General features: G+C 40.6%; 1 protein-coding gene across 2 annotated transcripts in view; it reads right to left on the bottom strand.

The window, feature by feature from the left end:
• LOC308522696 (nuclear body protein SP140-like protein) overlaps window positions 1-20,500 on the bottom strand; it is a 46,223-nt gene that overhangs the window by 5,452 nt on the left and 20,271 nt on the right. The window contains exons 14-22 of one of the 2 annotated variants that reach the window (XM_081096224.1): window positions 20,218-20,271; window positions 17,926-18,072; window positions 16,863-16,946; window positions 13,014-13,067; window positions 10,397-12,085; window positions 8,192-8,245; window positions 4,628-4,732; window positions 1,924-2,069; window positions 750-797 (exon numbers count right to left, since the gene is read on the bottom strand). In XM_081096224.1, the coding sequence (XP_080952350.1) occupies window positions 750-797; window positions 1,924-2,069; window positions 4,628-4,732; window positions 8,192-8,245; window positions 10,397-12,085; window positions 13,014-13,067; window positions 16,863-16,946; window positions 17,926-18,072; window positions 20,218-20,271 (2,381 nt within the window). The remainder of the gene's footprint in view (window positions 1-749; window positions 798-1,923; window positions 2,070-4,627; window positions 4,733-8,191; window positions 8,246-10,396; window positions 12,086-13,013; window positions 13,068-16,862; window positions 16,947-17,925; window positions 18,073-20,217; window positions 20,272-20,500) is intronic. The other variant, XM_081096225.1, reaches the window with a different exon arrangement.

Raw genomic sequence — 20,500 nt, 5'->3', positions numbered from 1 at the left:
TTGTTTATGCACTCAATAATTGTATGTTGAATGAGTAAATAAATTATTGTTTCATTTAGGAAAAGAGATTATATGCTATCTCTTAAGCTAATATTAGGATATAATAAATGATTATTTACCTGAGTATTTCAGGTTGTTTGACAACACAGCAGCTGTCATAAGAAAGTACAATTGACCCTCATCAGGAGACAGGGATGTATTGTGTGGTGCCAAGTGCAACACTGAAGTTTCCAGAAACTGGGGGCTCCATCAACAAGAAAAGTTCTGGGAGGCAAAGAGGATCCACTGAGGTAGTAATGGGTCCTGAGATCTATCACTTTGGGTCATTTTGGTTCTTGATCAAGGAGATGCAAAATATAGGGGCAACTGAACCTTATAGCTGCTCAGTGTTATACCCATTGATAAGGATAGAATCTGTGAGTTGGAAGTTGCTAGTTCTTTTAGGTAATCCAGATTGAGTAACTGTAGAAACATGGGGAATAGTAGAGACCCTGATATTTAAAGTATGTTAGCATCTATAGCTAACACTGTTCTATGAGGTTATTGTGATGAATCGTATTATCATAATCTCAAATGTTTTACCTTCACAGATGACCTTGTATACAACCTAATGTTCAAAGTGAAGGCACATGCAAAAAAAAAAAAAATGGCTGGGAGAACTAGAAGAAGAAACTCAATGGTAATCACACATTTGAGATACCATAATAAAATCAGTTATGTAGTAAGATTTTGCATAAACTAATAATCACCTTTTTTGACCTGTCACGTTCTACTGGAGGTGTAGGTAGTCGTCCCTTCTGAAAGATAAAAAGATGCAAGTATATGGTTAGCCTGTGTTTATGTTTTGTGAGTCTGGCATTTAAACCTCCTCATAAATGTTTCTTATTGGATGTACCACTCACTGTAAGCTCAAACCAAGGTGTCTAAATGAGACACCATCTCCCTCTCCTCATCTGTACTTATTCTAGAATTCATCAGTTCACCCATACAAACTTTTTCCTTACTCTTGTGCCTTTTTACTAAGTTTTAAGAGGTTTTCCTTCACAATCTCTTTGACACCTCTCACCTCCTTTCCATTCACACTAGTGCCATTCAAGCTTATGTCCTCACACCAAGGCTATTCAACCAACACACCTACAGGTATCAGGCTCTCTGGACAATGTTGGGCACACAAAGATGTACAAACCCTAGAGGGGTCTAGGAGAACAAGGGATTGCATGAAAGGATCCGTATAAAACATTATGAGAAGGGCCTTAACAGTGGGGTCAGGGAACCCAGGGAAAAGATAACAAAGCAGGTGAGTCAGGGAATTTTCAGAGAGGGGTGACACTGGAGCTGAGCATTGTAGGTTCACTATAGTGGAGTCATTTCTAGGCCCAATGTTGTCTGAAATACTGTTTTAAAGATGCTATTTCACACTTCAGGAGACTCCCTGATTCTGCATTGCATATACTATGAGTTAGTTTAAACTCTTTAACCTGGCATTAAATCACTCCACAAATAATCCCAATGGATGGATTATGCCATATCATACATAACCCATCTTTCTCAACCCATAGAGCCACATTAGTCATGGTTCTGGTTTTCCCACCATTCTTTCTTTGGAGTTCCTTATGCCCACTTGTGGACTGTCTCCTTTCTCTCAGTGCCTAAAGTTGTCAGCAAGCACCTGAGTCAGAATGACCTATCTCTTCTTCAGGCTCCTGCATCTACCCCAACAGATCCCATTTGAAAAATTGATGTAGTAAATTGATGCCTTATACTGAGGTCTGAGGGTCAGGCACCTCTCCCAAGGAAAAAGATAAAGTTAGGAGCCTCAGAGCTCTAGCCATAACTCAACAGATATTTGGTGAGAAAATGGTGACCTTATCTTTGGGTAAAACAAAAAAAAAAAGGCATATCCCCTCTCCATCACTGGAATACCTTCATCAGCCATTTTAGGGTCTTCCCATTGCTGCGCACACGGGTCTTCCAACGACTCTTTGAGGTTCCGTAGCCCGCTTTCTCTTCAAATTCCTTAGGGTTGAACCAATTTCCATCCTGGCTTCTTATACATTTTCTTTTGGTTCCTATAAGATCCAGACAAGTTAATTGTGGAATCTCTTTGTCCTCAGAGCTCAGACATTGGCCTCCCATCACACTGGATCTAGAGTCACCCAATTTAGGCTCAAGATCACTAGCAGGAGAATCTGGCTTCCCCTCTCAGACTTCAGAATCCCCAAACCCAGCCTGTAAGTCCCCTCCAATGAGATTTCCTGCTTTGTGCACACATTTCTTTGACAGTTGTGCAACAAAAAATACGTGACTATTAGCATCAAAATCAACATTATAAAAATATTCCAAAATTATCTACAAGGAAAAGAAGTGATTCTGAACAATGAGAGGATTTCAACTTGTCATTGAATTCTGGAGATAGAGGACAGGCCAGACTCTCTGATGACCCCCTGTGTCAATGTGGAAGCAGAAACTCAAGTTGGACTGAGATCTCAGGTGAGGTCTCTGCTGCTCAGAATGGCACTATGGCAACATCTGTGCCCTGTTTTATACCATTTTTACATCTAAATTTAAGGTCATTATTGAGAAAAGATTTTTCCATCCCTGAATTAATGGACATTAAAATAATTGTGAAATATCATTCAGTGGAAAATTATTATACATAAAAGATAGTTGTAACATTAGTCATTAGAGAAGTGGAAATCAATACCACAATAAGGTACTACATTATATGCACTAGGATGGCTGTAATAAGAAAGACAGATAATAACCAGTGTTGGTGAGAATGTAGAGAAATTGGAGCCCTGAGACTTTGCTCGTGGGAATATAAACTGGTGAAGTACTATGGAAAATAATTTAGTTTCTCCTCTATAAGTACAACATAGAATTACCATATAACCCAGCAATTCTACTTCTCAGTATATTCCCCCCAAAATTGAAAATATATGTTCACACAAAAAATTCACATGAATGTTCAAAACAGCACTATTTATAATAGTGAAAGAGTAGCAAAATTCCAACTAATAAATAGATAAACAAAATATGGCCTATCTATACCATGGAATATTATGTTATTTGACAGTAAAAAGAAGGGAATATAATAAATTAGAGGCCCAGTGCATGAAATTCTAACACCTGCGTTGGGGGCAGTCCCTCAGCCCGGCCTGTGCCCTCTCATAGTCCGGGAACCCTCGGAAGATGTTCGACTGATGGCTTAGGCCTGCTCCTCATGGGTGGTCAGTGCGCTCCCCATGGGCCTAAACCAGCACTGCTGCAGAGGTGGGAGAGGCTCCTGCCACCATCACTGTGCTCACCAGCTGTGAGCCTGGCTCCTGGCTGAACGTTTTATTATGTAGGATGTTACTACATGGATGAACCTTGAAAACATCATGTTGTGTGAAAGATCCAGTCACAGAAAGGCACATGTTACATGAGTTAATTGATATGAAATGCTTAGAATAGTCCAGTTTATAGATCAGATAATACTGATAAAACTCGTCTCCTTTCTTAATGGTTGCTTAGGGTTGAGTGGTGGGGTGAGGTTGGAATGGGCATTGACTACTGCGAGACATGGTGATTCCTTTAGTGGGGGACAAAAAGAGTGTTCTAAAATTAGATTTTTATAATGGTTGCATAATCTTATAAATACAAAAGAAAGAAACAAACAAAAATCCCAACAATGAATTCTACACTGCAAGTGGTGAATTGTGTGATATATGAGTTATATCTCAGGAAAGTTGTTTAAAAAATAGTTATGATGCAAACATTTATGTTAATTGGTGTTCACTGCCATATTAAGAGGAATCTCAGATAAAGTTTATTATAATGGACAATAATTGCAAAGCTTTATAATTTAAAAATCGCAAAACATTTTGTATTTATGATGTAAATTAACTCTCAAAATTACACCATGAGGCAGTTTTTTTTTTTAATTATTATCCCATTTTTAGATTAGAAATTTCAGGCTCAGGAACCGTTTTTTTTTAAAAAAAATATTATTGATCTTAGAAAGAAGGGAGGAGGGAGAGATAGAAACATCAATAATGAGAGAGAATCATTGATTGGCTGTCTCCTGCATGCCCCACACTTGCGATTGAGCCTGCAACCCAGGCATGTGCTCTGATCTGGAATCCAACCATGACTTCCTGGTTCATAAATCAATGCTCAAACCCTGAGCAACACTGGCCAGGTGGAAGTATTCTTTACTCAGTCACTCTTGGCATAGTTGAGACCAGGTCTTAGATTTTCTGATTCTAAATTCTGTGGTGTTCTCACTATATCAGACCCCCTATCCTGTGATGATTATCTAGGAAGAGTAGAGGATATGAAGGTGGGTGCTGAAGGCCTCTTTTCTTTTATATCTGATAAAAAGTAAAATATGAAATATTTTCCTCCCATAGACAGATGCTGCTGCACTTCTCTTTGGTTCTTTGGGTATTCTCATGGACACTTCCATGTGGGAGTGAGCACTTAATAAGCACCATTTCTTAAAAGTATAAAAATATCATCTTAGGGATCCTTTCTTTCTATCAGGCCACAGTGGGGCCTCAATTCCTTGAACAATGGGTAATTCCGTTACTATATATGATTCCTTCATATAGGTATTGTAAATTAAATAGACCATAAAACTCACCTTGTTTGAACTTCTTAACATATAACATGCCTTCTGTCTTCCCACAGGTCACTGGTAATATTTCAGAGTGAAAATTCGCATTTTCTTCTTTGTGCTTTCTTGACCCTAAAAAAGAATATTCTTCAGTCTATTTCATGTTACAATTGTACATGTAAAACTTCCTCCCATGTTGGGTTTGTTTCTATAAAAACTTAGAAAACTTTAATCCACAGATCTCCAGAGTTTCAAAGTCTTTCTTTCAGTGGCATTTTTGATACATAACCAGAGATTTTACCTCTCAAATCTCACACCAAACAGAATGCTTTACCAGAGATACCAGGCATCAATAAAATTGTCTTTCCCACCTTGGCCAGTGTCCTTCAATGGTAGAGCGTGGCCTGTGCACTGAAAGGTCTCAGGTTTGATTCCTGGTCAAGGGCACATACCTGGGTTGCAGGTTCATCCAGGCCCCAGTTGTGGTACTCGAGGGAGGCAACAAATCAATTTGTCTCCCTAACATCAATGTTTCCATCTATCTCTCTGCCTCTCCCTCCCTCCTTTCCACTCTCTCTAAAAATCAATAGGAAAATATCCTTGTGTAAGGATTAACAGCACCAACAAAAAAACTGTCTTAACTCCCAATCCAGTCAGTCCCCTTGATTCTTACATGACAATGAAACATACAGGTGCTGTCATGTTCTGCAGGAAGCTCCCCAGCTATGCTCTTCCACTGCAGTTAGGTAGCTGGAGACAAAGTCAAACACTGTGCATGCAGCTCCTGTTTGAGCTCTGACTCAGTGGCAGAGAGGATAATGATGGGGTAACTTAAGGGAGATGGGTCTGCCTGATATTTGTGTTCTATTGTTTTACCTGATTTCTTCTCCACATCAGCTCTCTCCAAAGCTAAAAGTGGAGCTCAGGTAACTTTAGAGCAATCTTCAAATTGCATGGCTAGCTGGACTATTGTTGTCTGACAATGGTGTGTTCTTTATCAAAAGCTACGTCCAATGCTCTGATTGTCTAACTCTATGACCTCGTCTCCTCCTGTCCACACACCTCTCTATTATGTCTCTTTTCAAACTTCTCTAGGAAAAAAACACAATTAAAAACCTAAAAATTAACATTAAATGAGACAAAATATTCACAATATACATTTTCAAAATTCAACATGTAATATATTAACATACCTATTCTTGGACAGCATGGTTAAAAAAAACCAACATAGCAGCAACACTGGTAAGACAGATACCAGGCATTTGTAGAAGAACAACAAATGACCAATAACCAGTGAAAAGTGCTCAACTACACTAAAAAATTATAGTAATGCAAATTAAAACAGGAATGAAATAAAAGTATCTACTGTTAAATAGGCAAAATGTATGCTTGATATACTGATTAAAATAAGGGAAATGTAACAGCATTAATAGATTAAATCAGATAAATAATATAATTCTAATTATGTTAATACCTGGGCAGAAAAAAATCTAAGAAGATATCCAATAAAGTCCACAAAGTTCATAGATTTTAAAATGGAAAAACAACCAAATGTGAGAATTTAAAAACATATAAATTGCTGATTTGAAAGATGTAAAGTAATCATATAAAGGTAAAATATTCTCTCTCTCTCTCTTTTTTAATCTTATGAAAGGTGGTAGTTTTCTGTTGTGGCTGTAATAAATTCCCAAAAACTTTGTAACCTAAAACAACACAGGTTTTTATCTTCCAATTCTAAAGGTCTGACTAGAGTCTCACTGGCCTAAAATCAAGGTGCCCACAGGGCTTTTCTGGAGGCTATAGTAAGAAAAAAAAATCTTTTTTTTTGCTGTTTTTTGTTTTACCTTTTCGAGCTCTAAGTGCTGCCCACATTTCTTGACTCATTGCCTTCTGCTTCCATCTTCAAACACAGCCAGTTTACATCTCTGATCGTTATTCCATAGACACAAAGCCCTCTCTGCACAGCAGGAGAGTTTTTCTGATTTTAAGCATCTACATGATTTGACTGGGGCCACCCAGATTATCCAGGATAATTGCCCCTTATTATGCTCTTAATCCCATTTTCAAACTCTCTTTCACCATCTAAAGAGACAGATTAGAGGCTCCAGGGACTAGACATGGACATCTCTGTTTCTGTTGGTATAAAATTCTCAAGAACCTTATAGGTCTCCCATGTATGTCATGGGGATTTGCTGCATTAGACAAGAGGCTCCTCCACAGATGTTGCCTATATAACACATATCTATATTTTAGTTCAGCTGAGATGGTTGAGGACATCTATGAGTTACATGCTTAGTCTCATCAAAGAACCTTTCTGTGAATAAATATTTTGATCTTTTGCTGCTTCCGAGGCTCTAGCAAAAATTTGTTCAGCCACACTCTTGGTTGTTCTACAGAGCACACTTAACCTGACAGAGAATCTCAATTTTAGCATCTTTTGTAGCCAGAGTAACCTAAGACAATCCAAATCATCAAGTCCTGATTTCTTTTTGTTGAGAAGTTCTCCTCCCATCAGTTTTTTTGTTCTTCTCACATTTTACTTTAAGCAGCAAAACAGAAACCAGCTGCATCTTCATCACCTAGAAACCTCCTTAGCGTAGATCCAGAAAGTTCTGCTTTCCATATATCTGCAGGACAGGATTTTGCTCCACTTTCTGTCACTATATAATAAGAATCATCTTCCTCAAGTTTCCAAAAACATATTCTTTATTCCCTTCTGCGCCCTCACCAGTCACACCTTTAACCTCCATGTTCGTACATACTTGTGCTGTTCAGGATGATTTATGAATTCGCTGAGACAACATAGATGTTCTCTTCCATGTTTTTCCTCCTTCTGAGTCCTCCCTAGGTCTTCAGCATCCACATTTCTATAAACTGCTCAAGGCAACCTAGGCTTTTTTTTTCTTTCTCCCAATCATTCTACTTAAAATTCTTCTAGCCTCTACCCACTTCCCAAAGCCATTGCCACATTTTTAGGAATGTTTTAGATTCATAACCCACTTTTAAGAACCAAAGTCTATTATTTTCATATTGCTGCCATAATAACTTACTATAAATAGTGGGCTTAAAACAACACAATTCATCATCTTACAATTAATGTCAGAATTATGAATGGCCTCACTTGGCTAAAATCAAGTTTGTAACAGACTTTCATTCCTTTCTAGAGGTTGTAGGAGATAATCTTTTCCTTGATTTTTCTGCTTCTTAAGGTCACCCACATATCCTATTCCCTTCTTCCATCTTCAGAGCCAGCAATATTGCATCTCTCTGACCGTTCTTCCATAGTCACTTATCCCTCTCTCCATAGCCAAGAAAGGTTCTCCACATTTTAAGGATTAGGGGAGTATATTGGGGCCAGCCAGAGTATCCAAGATAATCTCCCTCATTTTAAGGTCCTTCATTGAATTAAATCTGCAAAGTTCATTTGCCATGTAAGATAACAGATTGCAGGTTCCAGGGATTAGGGCATGGACATCTTGGAGAAGCCATCATTCTACCTACCGCAATATTATAAATAATAATAATGATGAAACTCTGGTATTTAAAAACTCATTTCTACATCAAAAGCAAGCAAAATCTATTCACTCTTACTTTTTTTCCTCTCAGCCTTTTCTAAAGTAGATTTTTTCCCAAGATGCACAGTACCTAAAAAAAAAAAAAAAAAAAAAAAACAGGTGGTAGTGAGAAAACAGAAATAAATAAATAGAGGTTGCAGATCTTAGCTAATTTATAGTGCAGAAGCCTTAAGTTTATAAGGGTGTTTCATTTATTGATTCTCTCTTTCTTCTGAAGAAACTAAAAACCTATTAAATTGAGGAGTCCAGGATTGGCCATGAGTTTTCCTTTATTTCTCAATAGGACTTTGAAAAACACCTTGAATACCTTAGTACTTCATTTCATGGAGGGATAGGAACAGGTATCCTATCCTGTCCAGGTCTTAAGTATTTTTTTAAAATATATTTTATTGAATTTTTTTTCTTTTTTTTACAGAGAGGAAGGGAGGGGATAGAGAGTTAGAAGCATCAATGAGAGAGAAAGACCGATCACCTGTCTCCTGCACACCCCCCACTGGGGATGTGCCCACAACCAAGGTACATGCCCTTGACCAGGATCGAACCTGGGACCCTTCAGTCCGCAAGCTGACGCTCTCTCCGCTGAGCCAAACTGGTCAGGGCTAGGTCTTAAGTTTTTATGACATGTCATAGTCCCCTCATCTAGGCCCTCAAAGAATAGTGGAATTACTTTATCCTTTTATTTGCATAAAAATACACGTGCATTGCACTTGTGCCATTGACCTTTTATACCATTTAGCCCAACCCACCAAATGCAGAATGTTTAATGAGTATCATCTAAAATCCCAACATATTATTTTTTTATTTTAGAGTAAAAACAAAAATATTTGAACAAAACTTGTGTAGCAAAGAAAGCTATTTGTTACATTTGCTCTTAGGTCTTTTCTGGTTGCCTTCCCTAAACAGACTTGTTTTCAATGTTCACAAGTTTTGAAAGTAAAGGAAAACAAAGCCTTAACCAAAAGAGTTGTGAATCTTATACAGCTATCTGGCCTAACATTTTGGTTGTTGTAAGCATAAATAGATATCTTGTTTGCAGACATTTAAATCCTGTATAATAAAACCCTAATATGCAAATTGACCAAACGTTGAAAGAATCAGTGGAATGATGGGGCTCATGGCTGGCAAGTGCAGTGGTGGTGGTGGGAGCCTGTCCTGCTTTCAGCAGCGCTAAGGAGCAGTGAGCTGAGCTGTAAGTAGCAGCGAGCAAGTGGGTGGTAAAAAGTGAGGGGGTCCCAGACTATGAGAGAGATCTCGGACTGTGAGAAGATGCAGGCTGAGCTGAGGGACCCCCCACCCCACCTAGTGCACGAATTTTATGCACTGGGCCTCTAGTATCACTATTAAGACCAATGCTATGTTGGGGATCATTGTCAGAAGCTATAAATGGATTTGATAGTAATACCCAGAAGCTTTTTCTTCTATCAATAATTAGAGTCTATTTAATTTTCAACAGTTTTTGTGAAAAATTTAACCAATAGCTGACTCTCCCACTTTACTCTACAGAATAGGTGGTGAGTAGGTGGACATCACTATGTAATCCATCACATTGGGAAATTTTATGTCTAAATACAGGAGTAAGACACACTGCCATTCAACTAGAGCTATCTTAAGCTTCAATTTAGAGTGATTTCTTTCTTTGTAGTTTTATTTATTTAATTTTATTGAATTTATTTAGGTGACATTGGTTAATAAAATTATACAGGTCTCAGGTATACAGTGCTACAATGCATCATCTGTATATTGAATCGTTATGTTCACCACCTCAAGTCAAGTCTCCTTCCATCACCATTCCCTCCCCCTTTACCCTCTTGTACCTCCCCTACTCCATCTTCCTGCTGTTAATCACAATACTGCTGTCTGTGTCAATGTATGAGGGGTTTTTTCCCCTTTGCTAATTTCCTTACCCTTATCACCCAGTCCCTCAACCCCAACTCCCATCTGACAGCTGTCAGTCTATTCTCTGAATCTATGGGTCAATTCCTATTTTGTTTGTTAGTTTATTTTGTTCTTTACAGTTTTCTATAGGGGGTTTAAAAATTGAGGGGGTAAAGAGGAGAAAAAGAGGAACATATGTAATACTTTGAACAATAAAATAATTTTTTTTTAAATGGCATGAGATCAAGGCAGTAATAGGCTCCCAGGCCTTGGTGTGTGTTCAGAGGAACAGGAGCTCTGAGCTCAGACTCCTGATGTCCTAAAGCCCAGCAACGGCAGTCCTTACCCTTCTCATGAGCACCAATTCTCAGTGCAAAGCTACAGGCTCCTGTGGGCTTATTCTGTGCGGTGAATCCTGAAGAACCTTCAAGACTTCCCACTGCAGAGCTACAGGCTCCCGGGGGCTTATTCTGGGCACCGAATCCTGAAGAACCTTCAAGACTTCTCACTGCAGAACTACAAGGTCCTGGGGGCTTATTCTGTGCACTGAATTCTGAAGACTCTACAAAAATTCTCACTGCAGAGGTACAGGCTCCAGGGGGCTTATTCTGTGCACTGAATCTTGAAGTCACTTCAGAAGCTCTCACAGCAGAGGTACAGGCTACTGGTGGCTTTTTCTGTGCACTGAATCCTGAAGACACTTCAGGACTCCTCACTGCAGAGCTACAGGGTCCTGGGGGCTTATTCTGTGCACTGAATCTTGAAGTCACTTCAGAAGCTCTCACAACTCTCACTGCAGAGCTACAGGGTCCTGGGGGCTTATTCTGTGCACTGAATCCTGAAGGCACATCAGGGTTTCTCACTGCAGAGCTACAGGGTCCTGGGGGCTTATTCTGTGCACTGAATCCTAAAGACACTTGAGAAACTCTCACTGCAGAGCTACAGGCTTCTGGTTGCTTATTCTCTGCACTGAATCTTGAAGACACTTCAGGATTTCTCACTGCATAACTACAGGGTCCTGGGGGCTTATTCTGTGCACTGAATCCTGAAGACACTTGAGAAACTCTCACTGCAGAGCTACAGGGTCCTGGGGGCTTATTCTGTGCACTGAATCCTGAAGGCACATCAGGGTTTCTCACTGCAGAGCTATAGGGTCCTGGGGGATTATTCTGTTCACTGAATCCTGAAGACACTTGAGAAACTCTCACTGCAGAGCTACAGGGTCCTGGGGGCTTATTCTGTGCACTGAATCCTAAAGACACTTGAGAAACTCTCACTGCAGAGCTACAGGCTTCTGGTTGCTTATTCTCTGCACTGAATCTTGAAGACACTTCAGGATTTCTCACTGCATAACTACAGGGTCCTGGGGGCTTATTCTGTGCACTGAATCCTGAAGGCACATCAGGGTTTCTCACTGCAGAGCTACAGGGTCCTGGGGGCTTATTCTGTGCACTGAATCCTGAAGGCACATCAGGGTTTCTCACTGCAGAGCTACAGGGTCCTGGGGGCTTATTCTGTGCACTGAATCCTGAAGGCACATCAGGGTTTCTCACTGCAGAGCTACAGGGTCCTGGGGGATTATTCTGTTCACTGAATCCTGAAGACACTTGAGAAACTCTCACTGCAGAGCTACAGGGTCCTGGGGGCTTATTCTGTGCACTGAATCCTGAAGACACTTGAGAAACTCTCACTGCAGAGCTACAGGGTCCTGGGGGCTTATTCTGTGCACTGAATCCTGAAGGCACTTCAGAAACTCTCACTGCAGAGCTACAGGCTTCTGGTTGCTTATTCTCTGCACTGAATCTTGAAGACACTTCAGGATTTCTCACTGCATAACTACAGGGTCCTGGGGGCTTATTCTGTGCACTGAATCCTGAAGACGCTTCAGGATTGCTCACTGAAGAGGTACAGTCTCCTGGGGGCTTATTCTGTGCACTGAATCCTGAAGACACTTCAGAAACTCTCACTGCAGAGCTACAGGTTACTAGTGGCTTCTTCTCTGCACAGAATCCTAAAGAATCTTCAATACTTCTCCCTGCGGAAGGAACAAATATTTCTTAAAGATCTCAGTGTATGACATAGTAACTGGAAGAGTAAAAAGTGTGGGAAGCTCTGAAAACCCAGGTTTAGAATATCCATTTCTCAGACCTACATGATCTGCCTTTTGCACTCTAATGACCTGTACGTTAATATTTTATCCCACACTGTCCCCTGAGTCTGAACTAAGATATTTCATTCTCACTGGGCTTCTCTGATTTCTTTCTTTTAAAAAATATATTTTCTTATTGACTATGGAGAGAGTGTGCATGGGAGAGGGAGAGAAACATCTATGAAAGAAGAACATCATGGATCAGCTGCCTCCTAAACACAATCTTATTGGGGACAAAATCTGCAACCCTTGACAAGTGCCCTGATGGGAAATCAAACCAGAGACTTCTGTGTGCATGGCAGGCTGCTAAGACAACTGAGCCACAACACCCAGGGTTTCTCTCTGTGTGTTTTCGGGCACTCTGTATTTTGCACTACATTCACCTTCTTCTTTTACATGTAGCTAATGGATTTCTGTTCATGCCTGTAATTATATTATATTTTAGTTCTGCCTCTTTCCCAAGGTGGTCTTAGAAATCTGGTATTGAAGAAGGCAGATCTCTCATTTGGATGCTTTCCGGAATGACTTTGTTAAATAGAGTCCCTTCCCTGTTTTAAAACCTTTTGGAATGTCTGCTTGAGAAAAAATTTTGAAATTGTATTGTGTTTGAGTGATTTATTGACCTTTTAGGGTTATTTGTCATAGCCATTGGCCTAAGTAACACAAAAGTTAAAATATAAACTATCTTAAATTGAAACAAATTTGTTTTTCCTATAAAGGAAGTAGCAAAAAATTAAAATGAATCTTTTGTATAAAAAAACAAAAACACTTGTTGATTTATAACCATTAAAAGTTCTTATTTGCTTGCTCTTACCTGTTTTGCAAAGTATTTTTCCAGATGTAGGTGATTTTCTGAAATCCATGGACTCTATAAAGTAAAAGAGAGAGAACAGTATTTGTTTGCAGTGGTCTTACAGAGTCTATGACAACTCACACAGCAGATAGGGTTTGTGATAATGTCAGTGTTGAGATGATCATATTTCTCTTTCGCTCACTTGAACCCAGTTCTGATGCTCCCCTGAGCACCATAATGCTGGGCTCCTGCCTGGTGCTCCCATTTACTTCCCATGTGAATTTGTAAATGACCCTCAAACATTATCATCTCCTACACTACCATGATGAGATAACCTACTTACCCTATCTCCCAGTTAGGGTTTTGTGAAAGAAGTGAAATTTAATTCACAAAAGCTTGTGAAAAATCAAATTTAAGTCAATCGTTTAAGTATCATTTGGGTTTGAAAGTAGTTGGTCTAAACCATTTTCCCATTAATAATTAATATAAGCACAAAATATACTTTGAAGACATTCGAAAGTTTCTATTAACGACACTATTGTCAACAGTTATTGAAATATTGTGCTCACTCTGCTTTATAGAATATAAACTCTTTAGCATTAACATATGATAGTGTATAGTAAAAAGGACTATTATTTACTAGTATATTATTGCTACATTTTCAATATATCAATTGATTATGCTCATCCAATCAAATGACCATTTAGAATGATCCTGGCATCCTCCTATTTAGCAATAGGATTAATAAAGCTAAACACTTAAAATGGCATCCCAGAAGTAATGAATGAATGAATATAAAGAACTTCAGAAAGACATTCATCATGAAAACAGAGCTCCAGAATTAGACTCCGGATATTTGTCCAGAAATACAATCTTATCTGATACAGTTTAGAGTCATGAAAGGTGGCTTCTTGGGACTCTCTTCCTTTACTTGATAGTAAGGAATCTAGTTTATTGATCATTGCACAAGCAATAGGAATCTTAGATATCTCAGTGTGTGCCCAAGGAATTGATGTAGCATGGAATTCCCTAATACAACTTGATGCTGGGGTCCAACCCCAGCAGGTCCAGGGGTCCCCAAAGGTGTGGACAGAGTCGGCAAAGAAGGAATGACACAGAGGCAGCATTCAGGTGGTCATCATAGCCGGGTTCTCTTGTCAGGGTCTCCAGCCAGGTTCTGTAGCCAGTTCTCCAGCCAAGTTCTGTCTAGGATCTCCAGCCAGGTTCTGTAGCCATGTTCTCTCGCTAGGTTCTCCAGCCAGGTTTGGTTGCCAGGTTCTGTAGCCGGGTTCTTCAGCCAAGTTCTGGCTAGGTTCTCCAACCAAGTTCTGTAGCCAGGTCCTGTCCAGGATCTTTTGCCATGTTCTCTCCCTAGGTTCTGTCTCTAGGTTCTGTGGCCAGTTTCTGTCCAGGATCTTTTGGCATGTTCAGTCTTTAGGTTCTGTCTCTAGGTTCTGTCTTCAGTTTCTGTCCAGGATCTTTTGCCATGTTCTCTTGCTAGGTTCTGTCTCTAGGTTCTGTCTCTAGGTTCTATGGCCAGTTTCTGTCCAGGATCTTTTGCCATGTTCTCTCCAGCAAAGTTCTTCTGTCTCTAGCTTCTGTGTAGGTTCTGTGTCTAGGTTCTGTCTCCTGTTGTCTTGTTACATCTGTATTTATATCAGTTGATTCCAATCCTATCAATCTCTATTCCAAAGGTTAGGGTGTTTCTTATCTCCATTCCAGGGAGTAAAGATTATGTAGCTTAAGCATGATTGTTCAGTAGTTAAAGTGATTAATTACCCGCCTGGCACTTAGTTAAGGGGTTTTATTCCCTCCTTAACTTCAGGGAAAAATCCCTACCTGGGGAAACAACCTTTCTCAGAGAGGTGACCTTGGTTAAAACACATAGTGCCAAGAAGGTGAGCAAACATATTAAGAACAGTATGCCATATATGCCAGGTCCCTTGAAACAGCAAGGATGGACCGGCTCCCAGCAAATTCCCCCTTTTTTATTTTTTAAAAGCAGGCATTAAAAAGAAAAACCCCAAATGCTCTCTTGTATCCATTTTAAGAGTAGGATTGGCGCTTTCCGCTATTACCTGAGTCCTGATCTATCACCCCAGGGAGAGCTTGCCAATCCTGCACTTTCCAGGGGTAGAAAGGCTGCGGTGGGGTTAAGGATAAGGCTCCTTGGGCCTAACTCCTCCCATGCCTTTACATTTGCCTTTCCTTCCTCAGAAAAGCATGGACATACTTCTTGTATAAAACATTCTGTCTGACTGGGAGTAACCTTAATTCCTCTGCTAGCAAGCATATGTGTTAAAAGATCAATACAGAGTCTTATTTCTTTAGACTCAGTATGGCACATCTTCTCAATCTAAAGATCAATACAGAGTCTTCTTTCTTTGGACTCAGTATGGCACATCTTCTCAATCTAAGTTCTGTACTATCCACCTTCTTACCCTACTTATCACTTGAAATATCTTGAAAATTCATGTATACCATGGCCTGAAAAGAGGACACCTGGTTTGTCCTTTAAGTCACCGGCCTTGTTGGTTAGTGATGCTCTATTTCATATTCCCATAGCAGAGACAAGTCAATCGCAAAGAGCCCCTGTGCTCCATTTGAACTTGGCCTTCCTACACTTCCGTCTGTTCTACCTTTTACCCTTCTATAGCCATTTCACACTTCATTCATCTGCTGTTTCTTTGTGGGGAGACCTTGGAAATCTCATGTTGAGAAACTTGTTGGTAGGGAGCCTCTTCTACCCCCTGGTACTCCGTGAAATAATCTCTGGTGTCTGAGCCATAGCCCTATTTTGGGACCACGTTTCAAAGCACTTTGCCTATACTAAGCCACAAATCACAATGTGCACTCTCTATAAACTGAAGGAAACTTAGGTTTTACATTGATAGATATTGAGAACTATTAGAATAAAAGAATTATTTACAATATTGTCTTGTTGTAAGATCAAGACTAGGTAACATCTTTAATTGTGTTTTACTCTTTTCCTAGTGGGTTTAGCTCAAAAGACATATTTCTAATCCTTCTGGGAAAGGAGGAAGGGAAAAGCAATCACCACTTTGTACACTAAAGTGCTGCAGATCTGATGACCACTCATGCTATACACAGGATTGAGGAAACAACATTTTGGTAACTGTTTTGAGTTCCACATTTACAAAGGAAAAAACACAAAATCCGGGAAGCTAGTCTTGTCTTTCCCCTTTTCTGTGAGACTCTGTGGAAGATTTGAAACATTTATATGATTTTGTTTTCTCATCTAGAAACAAGAGTAATAATGGCCACCTTGCACATTCCTCAGGACTGTTGTAAAGGAAAAGGTAAGAACCTATTTGCAAAGATCCTTTGTAAAGTCATTCAATATGTCGTGACTTGCTGGAAAACTCTCTTAAAAACCACATTTTGGGTTTCAAAACACCTTAACCATTTCTGCTAACACAGGAGAGCTGGAGGAATAGACCCTCAACACTATTCAAACTTTGTGATTAGATGACAATATGACCTTCCAATAAAGAAATATTTAGCTTTCTCTTCTCTGTAGAAATCACTGTATAAACCCAATACTTTATAGTCACTATATTAGTTTTAAAATAAATTCACTACTTCGCTAGCTTATTACTAGTATATAATCAATAGATAAGTGTATTGGTTGATTTATAGGAACTATGGATTAATAGGCCACATATTTTTTAAATATAAATATAATGATTTATTACGTTGCACATCCCAAAAGGTCAGGTAAAATAAACACAGAGAATGGGATTCCAGGATAAACTTGGTCCATGGTATAGGATGAACTCAGAATTGATGCATCAGGACATCTTAGTTGAGGTTCCAGCACCCCAAGCCTTGAGCTCCCCACCTCCTTACCTGGCTCCCTGTTCAATGCTGTGGTGGAAGCTTCAGGGGGTCCATCTCCATCAGTAAATTCTGCAAAGTCCTGACTGTCGATCACTGCACACAGGAGAAAAAAGCACGCAGTGTCTTGGGGTGGGGCCAGGGAGACCACTCTGTGGAAACCCCTTCATGGGAGCAGTAGGAAGACATAGAAGCTAAGTTAACTCAGGTCCCTCTGGTGTGTGGCCGATGTGTGTGACCTTCGGGTTGTTCCAGGCCCTACCCGGAAGGTTGTGAAGTTCATGCACAGAGTGCAGCTTTGCCCAACCTGAAGCACACTTCTATGCCCACCCTCACTATACCTGCTATCCCCATGCCCATTCTATATCAACTCCCATCTTCACTCTATCTCTTACCTCCACTCTCTAATATATCCACCCTCAATCTATCTCTTTCTTTCTTTGATTTATTCCAAACATATCAAAATATTTAAGCTAGAAAGATGGATCAAAGGGAAGTATACCACATAAAGCCTATCTTTTAAAAATGGCATCAAATATGTATTGTTAATATTTAATGTGTTTATTATTTTTATACTTAATTTATTGGGATGACATTGCTTCACAGAACTGTAGAGGATTCAAGTGTACAACTGAATAAGACATCATTTGCACACTGCATCAATCACCTATCACCCCAAATGTAGTCTCTTGGTGCAGCTCATTTTTGGCAATAATGCTGATTTCTCGCAAAAGTGTCTCTTTATACCACTCCTTCTCTTTGTGTGTGTTTTTCTCATCTCCTTTCATGAATATCTTGATTTTCTGAAAAATTTCCCTACCCCAATACCTTCCTCTCTTTGCATATAGAAACATACACTCTGATATCAACACTTAAATTTACCATTTCTGTTTTTGATATTTTTTCCAATTACTGGGGACATGTTTTTTTTACCTCGCTGCATAAGACACTTGTTCCCTCCCCTTTCTACCTTAAGCCAAGGCCACCATTACTATATCCAAGGGCCCTGATGAAATGGCTCAGACTCTTGCCAAGTACGGGGATTCACATCACACATTCTTTTAGTCAGCCTTACCTATTACGTCAGATGCCTCGTTACAGTCAGTTCTTGCTTGGGCTTCACATTCAACTCCTGAATATAAAAATGGCTTTTCCTCCTTTATATCCACTGGGTTTACAGAGCGGGAGGTGTTTTGGTTTCCCTGGTGGAGTAGCTCTTCTCCTGGACAGAATTGTAAGAAATGAAGAATTTCATTTGCCTCCCTAAGGGATTAAGCACCCGCAAACAATCAACAAGCCCTTCTCCCTGTAATTACATTGCAGGGGAAAACTCCCCCATCTGCTGCTAACCCTGTCCTTTCTCTGTTCCTCTCTTAAAAATAACAACAACATATTTTTATTGATTGAGAGAGAGAGAGAGAGAGAGAGAGAGAGAGAGAGAGAGAGAGAGAAAGATATATACACATTAATGAGAGAGGAACATCATGAATCAGCTGCCTCCTGGACACACCTTCACAGGGCATGGAGCCCACAACCCTGGCATGTGCCCTGATGGGGAATCAAACCAGCGACCTCTGAATGCATGTGAGGATGCTCAGCCAACTGAGCCACTCTGGCCAGAGTTTTTCTGTTTTCCTTTGGCCCCTGTATTATGTATTCCATTCAATTTCTTCTTTTACATGTAGCTTATGGATTTGTTTTCATGTCTGTAATTATATTATATTTTAGCTCTGCTTCTTTCCCGAGGTTGTCTTAGAAATCTGGTATTGAAGAAGGCAGATCTCTCAGTTGTATGCTTCCCAGAATGACTTCGTGAAATAAAGTTCCTATCTCCCTGCCACTCTCCTTTTCTAAAAGTGCTTGGAAAGTTTACTTGATAAAAATATTGAAATTGTATTGTGTTTGAGCGATTGGCCTCTTTAAGTTTATTTGTCACAGCCATTAGTCTAACTAATACAAAATTTAAAATATGAACTATCCTATATTAACACAAATATGTATCTACACTAATAAAAGACAAACATGCAAATTGACCTTTCCTTTGCTATGCTTTAAGCCACGCCCACCAGCCAATCAGAGTGACTATATGCAAATTAACACAACCAAGATGTTGGCCAGCAGCCACGGAACTGGAGCAAGCAGGAGGCTTGGTTGCCCCAATGCCAAGCTTCCGAGCTGCCACAGCTGGCTCTGAGCTCCACTCAAAGCAACAAAGTTTCAATTATAGAAGGTAAATAAACCCCAGATACCTGCATTCAGCTGGCTGTGCCATGGAGCTGGAGTGAGCAGGAGGCTTCCCTCCTGCCTGCCCTGACCAGCTCTGAGCTCTCAAGGCTACAAGTTTCAATTATAGAAGGTAAATACATCCCAGAATAAAAAAAAAAAAGAAAAAATGGAGAGGCTGGACCTTTCGTGGCCGGGAGGCCTTGGCCAGCCTGAAAACGGCCCTTAGCCCCTCACCCAGACTGGCCAGGCACCCCAGTGGGGACCCCATCCTAAAGGGGGTGTGGCCAACCTGAAAATAGCCATTAGCCCCTCACCCAGGCTGGCCACACCTCCATGGTGTGAGGGTCCCCACTGGGGGTGGGGGGCTTGACCAGCTTGTAAATGGCCATCAGCCCCTCATCCAGGCTGGTCAGGCAGCCCAGTGGGGACCCCCACCCTGAAAGGGGTGTGACTAGCTGCAAACAGCCATCAGCCCCTCACTCAGACTGGCCAGTCACCCCAGCGGGACCCCCACCCTGATCTGGGACACCCTTCAGGGCAAACCAGCCAGCCACCACCCATGCACCAAGCCTCTATCCTATATAATAAAAGGGTAATATGGAAACTGACCCTAACAGCAGAATGACTGGGAATGACTGGTCACTATGACACACACTGACCACCAGGGGGCAGATGCTCAATGCAGGAGCTGCCCCCTGGTGGTCAGTGTGCTCCCATAGGGGGAGCTCTGCTCAGTCACAAGCCAGGCTGATGGCTGCCAGTACAGCAGTTGTGGTGGGAGTCTCTCCCGCCTCCTCAGCAGCTCTAAGGATGTCCAACTGCAGCTTAGGCCTGCTCCCTGCTGGCAAGTGGACATCCCCCAAGGGCTGCCAGGCAACCAGAGGGATGTCTGACTGCCAGCTTGGGCCCAATTCCCCATGGAGTGGGCCTAAGCCAGCAGGTGGATATCCTTCATGGGGTTCCAGACTGCAAGAGGGCATAGGCCGAGCTGAGGGACCCCTCCAAGTACACAAATTTTTGTTCCCCGGGCCTCTAGTTTTACTATTTTACTATAATCGGAGAAGCAAAAATTAGAATGAATTCTTTGTAGAAAATAGTGTTCATTTATACCCATGAAGAGTTCTTATTTGCTTGCTCTTACCTGTTTTGCAAAGTATTTTTCCAGATGTAGGTGATTTTCTGAAATCCATGGACTCTATAAAGTAAAAGAGAGAGAACAGCAGTATTTGTTTGCAGTGGTCTTACAGAGTCTATGACAACTCACACAGCAGATAGGGTTTGTGATAATGTCAGTGTTGAGATGATCATATTTCTCTTTCTCTCACTTGAACCCAGTTCTGATGCTCCCCTGAGCACCATAATGCTGGGCTCCTGCCTAGTGCTCCCATTTATTTTCCATGTGAATTTGTAAATGACCCTCAAAC

This window comes from Myotis nattereri (assembly GCF_964212035.1).
Source record: "Myotis nattereri genome assembly, chromosome: 7".
In the NCBI taxonomy this organism is placed as follows: domain Eukaryota; kingdom Metazoa; phylum Chordata; class Mammalia; order Chiroptera; family Vespertilionidae; genus Myotis; species Myotis nattereri.
Note: the sequence above shows the minus strand (reverse complement) of the source record. Positions and strands in the feature narration are given on the sequence as shown.